The following is a 15032-nucleotide window of genomic DNA, read 5'->3' on the forward strand; positions in this document are numbered from 1 at the left end:
GAAGGAAGGAGGAGGAGAAAGAATGAGAGACTATGGATGAACCTCACCATCAGCTGGAACCATGACTTGTTGCTGCAGTAACAGATACCGGGGCTAAAGATACCAACCGCAGTGATTTAAATTCCATCCTCTCTTTGGTATGAATTTTAAGTAAAAGCAAATGGAGATTAATCTTCAGCAACTTTGAGTGCAAAAACATTATGTGAAATGCTATTGAAGTCATATTGATATTTAAAAGGGTGTTCTAAAAATTAGCTTACTGTGGATGTAGTCTATTATTTTGCCTATTTCAATCTCTTTAAACTCCTTCTGTTTCTCTCTCCCTCCAAAGCAGTGCAAGTATCCCTCATCTGGTAATGAGCAAACTGAGACTAAAGCTTGATCAGCAAAGACCAGTCCCATCATGCTGAGCCACGCATAACACACACACACACACACACACACACACACTCACACACACACACACACAAGGGGTAGACAGGCTTCCTCAGCAAAGACCATCATCATACAGCAGCTTGCGCATCCACACACAGAAAACAGGAGCAAAGGAAGGGAGGGGCTAAGAAGAAGAAGGGAACAGAGAGAAAAACAATTCAGCGGAGGTGGTGGTTGGACGGTAGCTTAGAAAAAAATAAGACAGGGAGAGAAAAAGGGAATGAAAGAGGAGAAGGAGAGAGATAAAGAGAGAGACACAAGGTGACAGGAAGGGAGACAGAAGCTGAGAGAAGTGACAGTGTACCGAAGCAAGGCCTAAATACAAACAGCTTTATCTGTTGACACCCACTACCTCCTGACACGGCCGTCAACTGTACTTATTACCAAATGCTCTGTAGACACACCATCCTGTCACCTTGACACACATACACACCAGTGGTTTAGACACACACACACTCAAAACCAAAGAGTTTATTTGCCAGTACGCACACACCGGATCTTAGAGACACAAAGAGTCTGGGGCAGTACACTTACGTAGTACACAAGGTTCTTGTACAATTCACACAGGTGGGTGCAATGGGCTGAACTCTGGGGCATCTCTACAGTGAGCCTGTCAGACTGGTGTTTGGGCTAGCTATGGGCTAAGGGGCTTGCAAGTTAGCTCGGGATGTTATGACAGCTATGCAACCTGCCTACACGGGTCACTGGGCAGCTTAGAGCTCCACCGAATGTGTGTTTGTGTTCGCAAGTGTGTGTTCTGAGTTTTTCATGTCTCTGTGTGTCTGGAAACACATAGCCTAAATGCTGCTGCGCCAGACAATAATATATATGTACACAGACAAACAGGTGCACATTTATTTACTTTTAACTTTGCTGTTGGACATTCTTGTGTACACACATTGTTGTGTCTGTGGCATGTAGTCTACTGGTGTGCTACAGTTAAAAGCTTTCGAGGCCGAATCCATGTGTGAATTTGAATGCAGTCACACACATTGTGCAACCAGGGTAGACTCATAACATTAAGCCAGTCAGTACCGAGGCCTACCTATTCTGAAACAAGTAGTGCTGAAACGATTAGTTGATCAACAGAAACCCAATCAACAGCAGAATGGAACTAGATGACAGGCAAGGAAGAAAACCAAAAAAGTCATTTTTTAGGCTTTAAGTCACATGCTTACCAAGCAGTGCAAATAAACAACACTGAAGCAAACAATATGTGCTTTGAATTCAAATCTCAGTGACAGCTAATTATTTTAGATCTCTTAGTTTAGAAAATCCTTCGCCAAGCAAAATAAGTAAAAACTTTATCCACAGGCTGGAGTGGACTGTTGCCAGGCAACGCCAACTTTGGAATGTTTTATTGTTGCGTTCTATTTAAACTATTGCAGCTTGTGATGTTTATGCAAGACTTACCTTAAACATCACCTTTATGTCATCATCTCTGCTCTGTTCATGTAGCAAGCTGTATGTTTAGCATGTTGTTACAAAATACAAATTGTAATCACAAAAAAGAAACCCAAAATCAGCATGCACACACAGACACACAGAGAGAGAGAGAGAAAAGAGAGAGAGAGAGAGAGAGAGAGATGGACACACAGGACAATGAATGATCAATGGAGTGACAAGGTTGAGGGCACAGTCAATACATACCACACACACACACACAACACACAGTTCTGCAGAATAGGACTGAGCACCTGAACAGTTTCTGAGCAGATGGTCTGTGTGTCCACCTGTGTGTCAGTGTTTAGGTGTGTGTGTGTGACCTTGACCCACAAGCTGATATCATTGCCAAATTTTCAAGAGTCAAGAGACCGCCATAGGAGCTTTCCATGCAAACACACATGCCAAGTTTTACCAGCCTCCCCACAACAATAATCTTAACCATTATTGACACACTGTAGGTTTCTACAGTATTATACTGCATTTCCACATGGATTCAGCCAAAAGGTGGCACTGTTTACCCATCCTTCTTCACAATCTAAAAGAGAAAGGGGAGTGTGTGTGTGTTTGTGTGTGTGTTCCTTCACAAGTTCTGCAGTGCCTGTTACCGGGCCTCTCCTTAGTTTTAACTCAGATCATTGGGTATTACTCTGCCCTTGTCCAAGGCTCTGTGTACACACACACACACACACACACACACACACACACACACACACACACACACACACACACACACACACACACACACACACACACACACACAGAGTCCATAGGCACACAGGCAAGCATCTGTAGCCTCTCTCGAAAGCAAGCTTCCTGCTGTAATCTCTTCCTTTCCTCATTTCACTAGAGGTGGTAATGAAATACAGATGAATTTTCTGCTTTTAGTCCCACCTCCTTCGACTGCTTTTTCACTGCCGAGTCTGGTTGGCCAATGTTCGTTTTCTCAGCATCTTTACAACAAAACTGTTTTGTTATATGTTTCAAAATGCTACGTATTCAGGATGTGCATGTACAACTTCAAACAAACACTCAACACCTGGGGTCTATCTTTAAATATCTATAACGTATAGAGGATTCAGTTGCGGAATTATTGACCTTGTCATTTAGGGGTGTGGGATGCTTAAATACTTACGATAATACGATAAATTCTCTATATTTGAGCAATTTATTTTCAACTGTAGGTACCATAACACTTCACTAAAAATACATGATTTGTTGGGTGGGCTGAAATACTTGCACAATACTTGTTTCTTTTTTACAATTTTCTTTTCAATAAGCTCAGTCAAATATATGTACATAATAAATTAGGTCCTTAGACTTTAACTAACTCACCAAGTATTATGGGCACAGTGTATCTGAAAGCATGTACATTTCACAATGCACACACAGTATACCGTTTGGCATGCTTGCTATGTTCATGCCAAACGATATTAGATATTATTGCATATGTTAAGGGGGTATGTATTTTGGTAATCCACAAATTAATAATTTTATCTTTCTCGTACGTTCTCACATCGGCCGTATGGTCACCTCCACTCACAGGTGTTAGCTACTCAGCATGCTTTATGAATATTCATGTCTTAAATATAAATATGGTGATTTCAAAATGCTGATTGGCTTGGCTGAGTGTCTGTGCATGGGTGAGAGCTACAAGGGATACATATCGTATGTGTTGATGGGACTGCGTTGAAGTGTCTTAGAGCCAGAGGCCGGCCAATCCAAAAAGCCATGAATTTGTAAACAATGCGCTCTGCAATTCCCAATCAACACCTCCACACTGCCCACGCCTTGTAATCAGAGAGTGGGAGACTGAGAGAAAAGACAGAAAAGCCATCACTGGCATTTCTCCATTATCAAAGTAGACAGAGGGTAGAAATAACATACTAATCAATGGTCCTACACGTCTAGTACAGTTCAGGTCATTTCAGTTTACTTCTTTGTTTTCTTTTCCTGGGGGGGGGAACTTGGCTTGCAATACCGGCATATAACAAACAATAGCAATGTCCAAACACAGACAGCACCTATCCACTCAAACATACGACACACTCATAAATAGTCCAAGAGCTGTGAAAAGAAGATAATTAACCCTAGAAAACAACATAGTAGGCGCGGGTAAACACCTTTTACAATGACAAATATTAGATGCAGGGAGACAGAGGCGAGAAAAGCAATTTTTTGAGTTGCTGCCTTAAAAATAACTAAAATGGAAAGAACAGGAATTAAGAAACACTGAGAAGAATTTAAAGTTTATTTATTTCTCTAACAGAGCAACTTTTTCAAAATAAGGTAATATAGAAAAATAAGTATAAGTAGTAAAACGGAAGAGACTGAAAATTGAAAATCAAGCTGATAAAGTTTTCATGAGTCATTGATCCTTTCATATATTTCATAATTCTACTTACCTTCCCTTTCTTTTTATCTGTGCCTTTCTAACTTTCTTACACTGTTGTATTCTACCTTGTACTGTATACATGCTGGTCACATGCCGTGGAAGACGTCTATTCTATAACTTCCTTTCACTTAATTTTCCATTTTTTTTCCTCCCTCCAAGCCCTGCTTTCTTTTCTCCATCTTTTCCATAACCCTTCCTCTCAAACACACACTGTCCTATCAAGGACACAAGCTTTTGAAAGAGGGGTAAAAAGCATATGAATACTATGAATCACCCTTTTCTTCATGTCTGCCTAACTCTACCCTATTTCTTTTTTACTCCTCGGATATCAGCGTTCTGATTTCCCCCATGCCTGTGAGGGCTGGACAGCACTGGGCAACAGCAGGTAGACACACTAAATAGAAATTAAGGAACAACACACACACACACACACACACGCACACACACACACGCACGCACAAACACGCACACGCACACGCACACACACACACACACACACACCTTCCTGTAAGACACAGTCTGTGCTTGACAATCTGTTTGACAATCTGTCTGTCTCGTATTTTGACATAGCTGCTGTCTGAACTTGGGGGTGTTGTACATGTCTGTGGAGGTGTGTGTGTAGGGTTGGACAAGTATATCAGCTGACTTAAGCTGATAATCAGCCAGTAAGTATAGACTACTTCTCGTGGCTTCATAATAACAGTTCATTCTATTTTATATTTGATTTATATAATTAAGAAATACATTTTATCATTATCCCATAGTGACTGTAGTACAGATTCCAACACATTATTTTGTGTTTATATTACTATTTATAAGTTTATACATTTTAAGGGAGAGTCCTGTGATATCCAAAGCTTTATCACCATGGCAACAGAAAAACTAAGTACTGGCATGAGCATGACAATTTAGAGACACTGACTATCTGCACAAAACGGCTTCAGCCAGCTACTCCAGACCAAGGTAATGGTAAATGGATTGCATTCATATAGAGCTTTATTTTTATAGCGCTTTTCTGGTATTAGCGACCACTTCAAGTCAGCATTCACCCTTTCACACACTTGCTATGTTTCCATCCACTTGTCAATTGAATTATCTGAGGTTCAGTAAAAAACACTGATGCAAATAAATGCCATCTACCAACAAATGATCAATATTGCACAAGTTGTAGTGCTTATGTGCCACATATCAAGCTATAATAAGAAAACAATGACGCTATCAACACAGATGCAAATACTTGCCTTTTATTTTCCCTCCGGCACCGCTGCGAGACAACTCTTTTTTTGAGACATGTCTCGCTGTTTGAGCGCTTTCCATTTACTCCGGAGAACGTCCCACGGCTTGACGTAACCTTTGTTGGCCATTATCTTCACGAGTTCCTGATAAATTAAATTAAGAAAAGTCTCTTGTTTCCTCGTTCGTCCACTTACATCTGTCTTTGTTGACACCCGCCATGTGTGCAAACAGAGCGGAAATACTGGGCAAAAAGTGACTAAAACTACTTCTTCAGTTTGTGGTGGGTTGCAACCATAAAATGACCTAGAACTTAATCGCAATTCCTTAGTTATTTGGCAAATAACGTTTCCATCAGCTTTTATCACGTAAGCCGATAAAATCAAGATAAAATCAGAAGAGATTCCATAAGGCATTTTTCATTCAATATCACTTAATTCGGATAAAAGCGTGTGGATGGAAACATAGCTACAGACACATTCATACACTGACGGCAGCAGCTACCATGCAAGGCGTCACCTGCTCGTCAGGAGAGTGGGATAAACATTCACACGTGCAGGAGCATTTTGGGGATCAGTATCTTGCCCAAGGACACTTCGACAAGACTTCAGGGACCACAAATCGAACCACCGACCTTCCGATTAGTAGACGGCAGCTTTACTTCCTGAGCCTTTACAAACCCATACTGGTGGAAACTAAGTATGTACAAGTAAAGGGTTTTGGGTTGAGGTGTATTCCTGCTGTGGACCCAAAAACTGTTCCAGCTTAACTGCACTGTTAGCCTGGTTGACACCTTCTCAGTTGTAAATGAGTGGGTCTGGAGAAGGTTCATTCACAGCCCATTTCCAAAGGGGTGTCACCAACGGACGCCGTTCAAATGCCTCTGGGCACAATTGGATAGACCTAAAACCCGTCACAGCGATGAAGGAGATGACGAATGCAGAATCTTGGCCAGCGAGCATGTTGCAGAGCTATCGTCATGGTGTAAAACCCTGGCTCTTGGCCAGGCGGGTGTTCGTCAGGGTTTTCTGGGGCACCACCACTGTGGCTAAGTCTAAATAAGTGAAAGGACTTTTACCTGGCAAAGTCGAGGTCCGCTTCCCTGGACATGGTGATGTTGGTGAGGTTCTGTTGGAGGACAAAGATGTTCCTGCACATCTTTTTGATACCAGATTCGCTGATCCTCTTAAAGTACTGGGCCCCATTGATTAGAATACAGGAGATCAGATGACCCAGACCTAATGAGAGGGAAGAGGAGCAGCACAGAGAAGAATCACAGGATGGAGAAGGGCGTAACAGGAGAAGCAGAAGGGAATAGAAAGGGTAAAGAGTCTTCTGTCAACATTTTAGTATTGGACTCAGGTACTAAACTATCTCTGTGAATCCAAATACATTCCTGCCTCAAAAAAGCAAGGTTAACAGTATTTCTCAAGCAGCTGTGCTGACCTTCAAATATATACTGGAACTTGTGCTGCTGCAGGGCGGCTCCCATGGCCTCCTCTATAGCTGAGATGTCCTTGTTCAGTTTGACCACCAGTGGGTCGTAGTCCATGCTCTCCACATTAGCCACAATAGCATAATTGCCTTGCTTAGTCAGGGGGATCAGGTAATGGAAGCAATGCACCCTGCATTGAGATATAGGAGGATGGGGAAGTTGAGGAATGGAAAAGAGAAAGTGGAAAATTAGATGTCTGACTTTGTTCTCTTTCCATTTCAGATCCTTTTGTACACACCCCCCCCCCCTTATAGTTCCCTGTTTATATGTTGAAATCAACTATGACAGAATTTTAAAAGCATTACAGGGAATGAGAGGGAAAACATTCTGTAAAGAGGTGAGGCTGTATGTGAGGTAATTATTATCTCTCCTTAGTGTTTATTATAGTTAGAAGGTAGACTTTAGTCGGCACTGAGTGCTCATTCTTCTCAAGACCTACTTACCTACTCGAACATCTATAATTTAGAAAGAAATTATTACTATATCCGCTTATTTATTCTACCACTACATCACTGCTGGATACTATTTTGCAAAGAGATGTGATTAGTTAGGGGCAATCTATAGAGCACAGAGCTAAATACGTATGTTGTACAGATCTACAAGGTAAAAAATAAATCTATTCAATTTACAGCCTTCCAGCTTAGGTATTGCATTGGAATACAACAGCCTGAACATTTCTGTGAGTGAAATACTTCATTTAGACATTTTATAATTCATCTAGATTTCCTTTCAAAGAAAATTGAAGGAAGATATGGTTCAAACACAGACCTGTGAGCTTGGCCAGTAAGCAGCTCCGGTGGAGTAATTGTGCGTTAAAACCTTCCCGGAGGGCTTTTTCTATTCATTTTTCACCTTGGCTGGTAGAAGTAAACAATCTTTTGTAAATAGGTTCATATCCAACTACTACACATAAAGCTGAGAAACCTAATATCAGAAACTGTCAGACATTTCAAATAATTTTTTTTTTTTATTATTTCTTCTTTTTGATACGGTTAGTGTCAATAGGAATACCATTGCTGGCTTTAAATGAAAAAAACTATCTTGTGAAGCAAAAGAAATACTCTAGTTAGTCCATGTTATCATTTTACGCCCATGTTAACATATACCTTTTATATATTAGTTTTAGGAGTGTAATAAATTCCGACGGTGAATTTTTACACATTCTTGGACAATATGTCACATCTCTTTGCCCATTAACAAACCTACATTTTAGTCTGTGGTAATTTAGGTCCAAAGAAGGCTAATTTCTGTGTAGACTTAAAGAGTCAATACTCCCATTATTCCATCACCACAATGCCCTGAGCAGAAAGGTATGAAATTATATGGGTGAATGTCTCTTTCCTTAAGGCAAAGCCAACCACTACACCACATTTTTGATGCCTCCATCTCACTTCCCTTTCTCCCTCTATTCAATCATTCCTCCCACTTAGCTACTGTATCTCCCTTCTTTAACCCCCACCGTTACTTTAACCTCCACACTCATCTCTCTCCCATCTCCTCCTCCCTCCCATCTTGCACTTTTCCTCATGGCTTCATTTAGCTGGTACCACTATCAGGGGAAATTTGCTAGATGGGGGAGTCAATGGAGTGTGGCTTCTAGCTAGACATCAGCCTCAGGGAGGGTTTTCTACTGAAATCATAAACAATATTGCATAAGCTCTACAATCGTCCACAGGGAAATAGTGTTACATGATGGAGAAAAACAATGTGAGAGGGATGATGGAGGACTAATAGTGGTTGTGGAAGTAGAAAGTATATGGTGTGGTAAATTAACCTGAATATGACATTTACACAAACACGTATTCAAAACAATATATAAAATCGCATTTATGAAACAATTTTCATGCCACTGATCGTTTTTGTCCACATGATTTTATGACATCTCCTCTAAGCTTGTACGGTATGATCATGGTAACTGGGTGGTATATTATTTAGTCGTACTATAACAATCTGTGTTTCCTTAAGCTAGGAAGAGACACAAATGAGTAGTCCACATTTATTGGGAAGAAGATGAGAAGAAAGTGCAACACACGGGCTGCTTCATTTGACGCTTGTCATCTGACGCACATTCAGTGTACACAATGACGTATAATGATGCAGACAGAAATAGGAATCAAGGTGCCCTAGCCGAGATGTTGCAAACTAGGAAGCAAATCAATATATATTTTTTGTTTCATGCATCGACCCTGGAAAATAAAGAAGTGGCACATTTTGACAACTTAAGGCTTATCCACCCATGGTGCTATGCATCAAGATGCCACCAGTGTGCCAGCTTACATAGAAAACAATGGGGGCAGTTGTTTAGTTGCACATCAGAAGCTGTTGTGTATAATAACCTCAAAGGTTGTAAAGATGTAATTTACCAACCATATTATGTTATTTATTTCAAAAACAGTTTACCTTGAGGAAAACAAATCAACTTGACTTAATCAAACCAATGCAATGCATAATGATGTAGACTGTAAGAGTAGTTTTTCTACATGGACTAAAAAATTGATACATTTCAAGTGCAGAACAGCTAATAAACCCGTTTTATAAATATATTACAAATAAGTAACAAAAATTGATTTAGTTGTCGTATTCACATACTTTTGACTAGGCTGACGTCATATGTAAAACTTCAAAATGTTAAGTGTTAAAACATACGCAAGCCCTCCTAATCATTTATAGATTTTTGATTCTGAAAATCTGAGGAGGAATCTGTTACCTCAAAGCGTTAAAAGAGCACAATACACGTAATAATACCATATAAACCCCTAAGTGCGTTTTAATTTGTGCTATTTCTGTTAAGCATGGGTGAGTTTCTCCTGCATACCTGACCTCCAGGTGCAATACCAGGAGACAGCGGTCTGCAATATCCTGGAACCCCCTTGCCAGGTCACTTAGAGTCTGGAGAATCTGCTCCCTGCTACGTTCACTCTGACCAACCACCTGGCTGTCTGCTGAGCATGGAGATGGACCTGGATGGACAGAATAGACAGGAAGACACACCATGAAACCATTAACAAACACGGATGTACCAAACGGGGCAGTAGTAGTAGTAGTGAGTAAAAGGACAGTCCTTTAACTAGGGGAAGTAAGAGGAAGTTTACACTATACTCCAAGGTAATATGCATACATGTAATTTCATACTGACATACTTCGTTATTTAAAATGACAGCAGCAAACCCATTAGCTTAACTTTGCACAGGTGCAGAGATCTTCAGTATTTTCTTGTACTTTCTTCTTCTCACCACTTGTGCTGAGACAGCAGGAGCATAAATCAGTGCACTGCATTGTAAACCACACGGAAAACCTGTGTGTGTGTGAGTGTGTGTGTGTGTGTGTGTTTGTGTGTGTGTGTGTGTGTGTGTGTGTAAAGTGAGAGCAGGAGAGCACGAGAGCATGATGAGTGTATATAAATTCAGCCCTGTGTAGATCAATGGCCATAAATTAGCAAGGGGAGGAACGGAGAGAAATTGGCCCCGTCAGTCATATGTAAGTCTATTTGGTCAATGAGGCGAGAGTGTGTGTGCGTGCGCATGCATGCATGTGTGTGTGTGTGTACACAAAGAGTGACTCCTGAGCAGGAGAATGCAGGGGTTCACGATCGATGTGCCGCAGTCAAAGCCAGCTCCCCAGTTACTCTTCCTGCCCTTCCCCGAAGGTCACACATGCATGCACGTAGGCACAGATTAAGGACAGAGTGGCAGCAAGTCTAAACTAAGGCCAAAATACCCGGTTCATTTGTTTTTTTTGTTTTTACTAATATTCCCCAAGAAAAAATAACTCCAAAGTTGACAGTTACCTGTTTATACAAGAGTTCAATCATATGATACATTTCTATAACAGCAAAAAAGATTTGCCCTAACTTGACGCAAGCCCTAACACATTTTAGAAATATGGTTTTACTTGGAAATGGTGCTAAAACTGTGAATTGATCTTAAAGTACAATAGAATAGTACATGTGCAGTACTATAAACTGAAAAAGGATAAATCAGCTTTGTATGAAAGTTCACTGGACTGTATATGTGTGTGTGTGTATGTGTATATATATATGTATATTTTATTTAAAAAATAATTTTGCTTATCCCTCAACATTACTAAGGTCAAGTCAAGTTTAATGATTTACAGTACACATATTTCTACACTGTTTGAAATCATAACTTTCAAACAAATCTAAGTAATGCTTTGCTGCCTTTACTTGGTGAGTGCTTTTGTGTGCTCCCGTTTGCATATATTTGTACATCATGGTGAATAGTGCTTCTGCCCCAATTACAATTTCTTTATATTAACCCGTTAAGAGAAAAGACAATTTGCCATGGTCGTTCAATTAACGAAGCAAACACAACCAGGACATCACTCTGACAGCTGATCTTATGGTCTGTATGACGACCTTATGGAGATAAAGGCCGGAGATTGCATTTCTTTTTTTTATTTAAGATGTGATGTGTGGGGCTGTGTATGTAGAGTGCTTAATGTACGTCCTCTATGCATGAACGTACTTGCTAAATAACTAGTGGTCTTGAGTAAACCTCTTAATAATGCATGGGTGTGTGCTGTGTGAGAAAGGACACTGCAATGCAGAGCCAGTTACAGGCAGGTTATAAAACCCCAAAAGACCGACTCAGGACTAAAACTAACAAATAAGCAGTCAGACGTCAGATACATACCTCTGTTTGCAATAAAATGTCTGATTGCGAATGAAAACATCATCAAACTGCTGAGCACTGTTCCCTTCAACAGAATACTGCTGTCAGAAATTTTGAATTGGGAAAATAACTGATTTTTTTACCAATTGTCAAAACAAAACAAAAAACAAAAACTTTCGTACCAAAATGTTCCATCCTCTCTTATTTCTTGCTCTACAAAGTTGTAAGTAAACCACAACATATAAGCCTTCCTTTCCCTTTTAATCACTTTCATTGTTAACACAGCACAGCTGGAACCACCTCTGCAAGTTCTGAGATAATTAAGGGGTAGGGTTGCTAACATTTTAGTCTTATAATCAGCCTTTTTTTATTCATCTGACTATTTCACAATAAACCAGTATTTAAGACTGGCATAACTTAACAACTTAACTAGCTTAATATACTGTAAAAAAGAAAAGAATCAGTAAAGTTTATGATATCTACTCGTGTGCCCCCTCCACTGGCAAAAAACTGATTGCCAGGATTAGAGCTTCAGGTTGGCAATATCAACATTAATAATCTGGCTAAATGAGCCACAGGAGTGACAAACAAGATGGGTCTTAACAGAAAAAAATCCACAATGATTTCTCAAGGGAGCGGAGCATAATGACATTAATAGACTTCATTTGATTGTATTTAGTGCATGTTGTTTTATTCTCCCTGGTTCATCTTATCAGATCATTAATATGTACAGAATGCAGCACGGAAACACAATACTGATACTCAAACTACGTAAGAGCCATAATTACATGAATATTACCTATGCAGTTAAGGAACCTGAAAGCTGCATTAAAAGACCTATGATTTTATTAATGCAGCAAAATGAATTGTAACGTCATCAAGTGTTTGGTGCAGCAAGCAGTGCCCTGACTGTATATACAGATATAATCATTTTTTAGATTCCATAGTCTTACTTAAGCACCTGACAAAAGGCAGATATATGTTTGTCTAATAAAGATCATTTGGCTCTCAGTTTGTCTCTTTCCTTTTCTTAGCCTAGCTGTTGTGCTGTGTGTGCGTGCAAGAGAGAGAGAGAGAGAGAGAGAGAGCTAACTATGCTAACACAACAGCTAGGGACAGAGAAGAGGAGCAAGTAAGCTAAGGACAAAAGGCTCAAACCCCCAAAAAGAAAGGCGAACCACCAAAAGGCTAACACGTGCTGTAATAGAGTAGTAAGGGGAGCTTCCTTCATCCTCAATAGTTTAATTTCAAATCTGTACCTCATTAAACCAAGGCTAGCCTGTGCTAACTCCATGTAGCCTGCTAAGTAGCAGCAGAGCGGCAGTTAGGAACTGCTACAATGTTGCAGTCTCCCGGGAGACAGCCCTGCCTCCTCGTGATTGGCTACCTGAAAGAAATCAAAAGTAAACAGGCAAAGAAAGCCCATAAATATAAAATGATAAGAGAAAACCCAGAGACCTGACTGCAGATGTATGCCACACAGGAGGAATTAGTAATCTATTACTGTACACGGACAACACCGATGCGTGGCACAAAGCTATCTGTGCCCACTATGACCATCACAAGAAGAGAGGCATATGCAGTGGGAGACAGATAGTTATCGAAGACGTAGATAAAGACAGCCCACCTCTCTCTGTCACTGTCTACCACAATGGAACCATCATGTTTCAAGGCAATGAGGCAAGTTTCAGCTCTGTACAAGAGGACTTTAAAACCATCAAGCACTGGCAGAGACTGAAAAACAGAGACAGGAGAAGACCAGCAGTGAGGAGAAGAGCACCATCAACCTCACAGTGCAGCCACCAGGCAAAAAGCTGGAAGAGGATCAACCGTTAGGAGACCGTTCAGGGCACAGCGACCAGCTGGAGAGCAGAGTGTCCCAGATGAGAGAGAGTCTGTCTCTGAGGGGAAGAGCCCCAAAGATGACAACTGGTTTGACAAAGAATGTAAACAAACTAGACAAAACGTTCCACGATTATCTAACCAAAAACACAAAGATCCAGGAAATGTAAATTTTTGAATTCTCTACTGCGCCACACTTAAACACTACAAACACAAACTCTGAATAAAAAAAAGCACAACACACACACAAACAACAGACACTAATGGAGGAGTCCATAAACACGCCCCAATTTTGCGAAAAATTGAAAAATCTTAAAAAATCCCAACATGTGGAATTGGCGATACAGAATGGAGACATATGGGTCGGACATTTTGAAACACTATGAGCTGTTACCAAGCAACCCAGAGCCAAATCAAAACCAAATAGTAACAAAACTGAATGAACTAGAATCAGCTGAACCAGAAATCCCCCGACTCCCCCATTAACGAACAGTAACTAAGAGACAAACTCTGGGCACTAAAACCCTGAAAAGCCAATGGGCTTGATGGCATCATGATGAAATGCTGAAATTCAAAAGCCCTCAATTCCACTTGGCTGTTCTGAAACTCTTTAACTTGATTCTGAGTGTAAGTTACTTTCCTGACATCTGACAAATATTGGCAAAACAGTGACCCCCACTCCTATCAGCATAAAAGACCTGCAATACCAAGAGCTGAGCAAAGAGAAGAGTCCCTTCACTCAGCTGGTCCTGACACTCAGTCCACTTCCTGACCCTGTTCTGCCTCAGGACCAGTCTGGGAAACAACCAATCAGAGTTAACCAATTTATAACACAACAGAAACAAAACTAAATCATCCACTGGAACACACAAACAAAAGCAAAAAGCAAAATGCAGCGCTATCTGACCCCAAAGAGAGAGTACAGAGTGGCAGACTACCTTGACCACAGTGACTGATGTCACACTAAGAAGTCACACTAAGAACTACTTTGACCAAGTACAGACTTACCGAGCACAACCTGGCCATCGAGACAGGCCGCTACAAACAAACAACAATGGCTCCCCAAAGAGAAGCGCTTCTGTCAGCTGTGCAAGAGTGACACAGTCGAGACAGAGCTGCACTTCCTGACAGAATGCACCCAACTGCAGCCAGTCCGAACTAAATATTTCCCCAAATTCAGACACAAGCACCCACAATTTTACCAAATAACCGACATCAACAAGATGCCGATCCTGCTGGGAGAACAGCCAAAGAGCTGCAGTCTAACAACACAATATGTATTTACCTGCCACAGTTTGAGGAACAGAGAGTGACACCCCCCCCCCCCCCCCCCCCAACCCACCCACCCACACACACACACCTGTAATGTTGTCATGTTGATGCTGATATCATCAGTTTTATTGTTGTTGTTATGATTGTTAATGTAAATGTGATCTATGTCTCCCTGTTTAGGTGCTTCAGCAATACTGTATATCACTATGGTCATGCTAATAAAGCGTCTTTGATTTGAATCGAGATAAAAAAGGAGAGAAAGAGAGAGAGAGGGGGAGAGAGAGAG

At 40.7% G+C, this 15032-nt stretch overlaps 1 protein-coding gene across 1 annotated transcript in view; it reads right to left on the minus strand.

The window, feature by feature from the left end:
* exoc4 (exocyst complex component 4) overlaps nt 1-15032 on the minus strand; it is a 115106-nt gene that overhangs the window by 5932 nt on the left and 94142 nt on the right. The window contains exons 17-19 of the mRNA XM_034863444.1: nt 9817-9961; nt 6953-7131; nt 6585-6744 (exon numbers count right to left, since the gene is read on the minus strand). Coding sequence (XP_034719335.1) covers nt 6585-6744; nt 6953-7131; nt 9817-9961 — 484 coding nt within the window. The remainder of the gene's footprint in view (nt 1-6584; nt 6745-6952; nt 7132-9816; nt 9962-15032) is intronic.

The sequence above is a fragment of the Etheostoma cragini genome, chromosome 23 (assembly GCF_013103735.1).
Source record: "Etheostoma cragini isolate CJK2018 chromosome 23, CSU_Ecrag_1.0, whole genome shotgun sequence".
Taxonomy (NCBI): Eukaryota; Metazoa; Chordata; class Actinopteri; order Perciformes; family Percidae; genus Etheostoma; species Etheostoma cragini.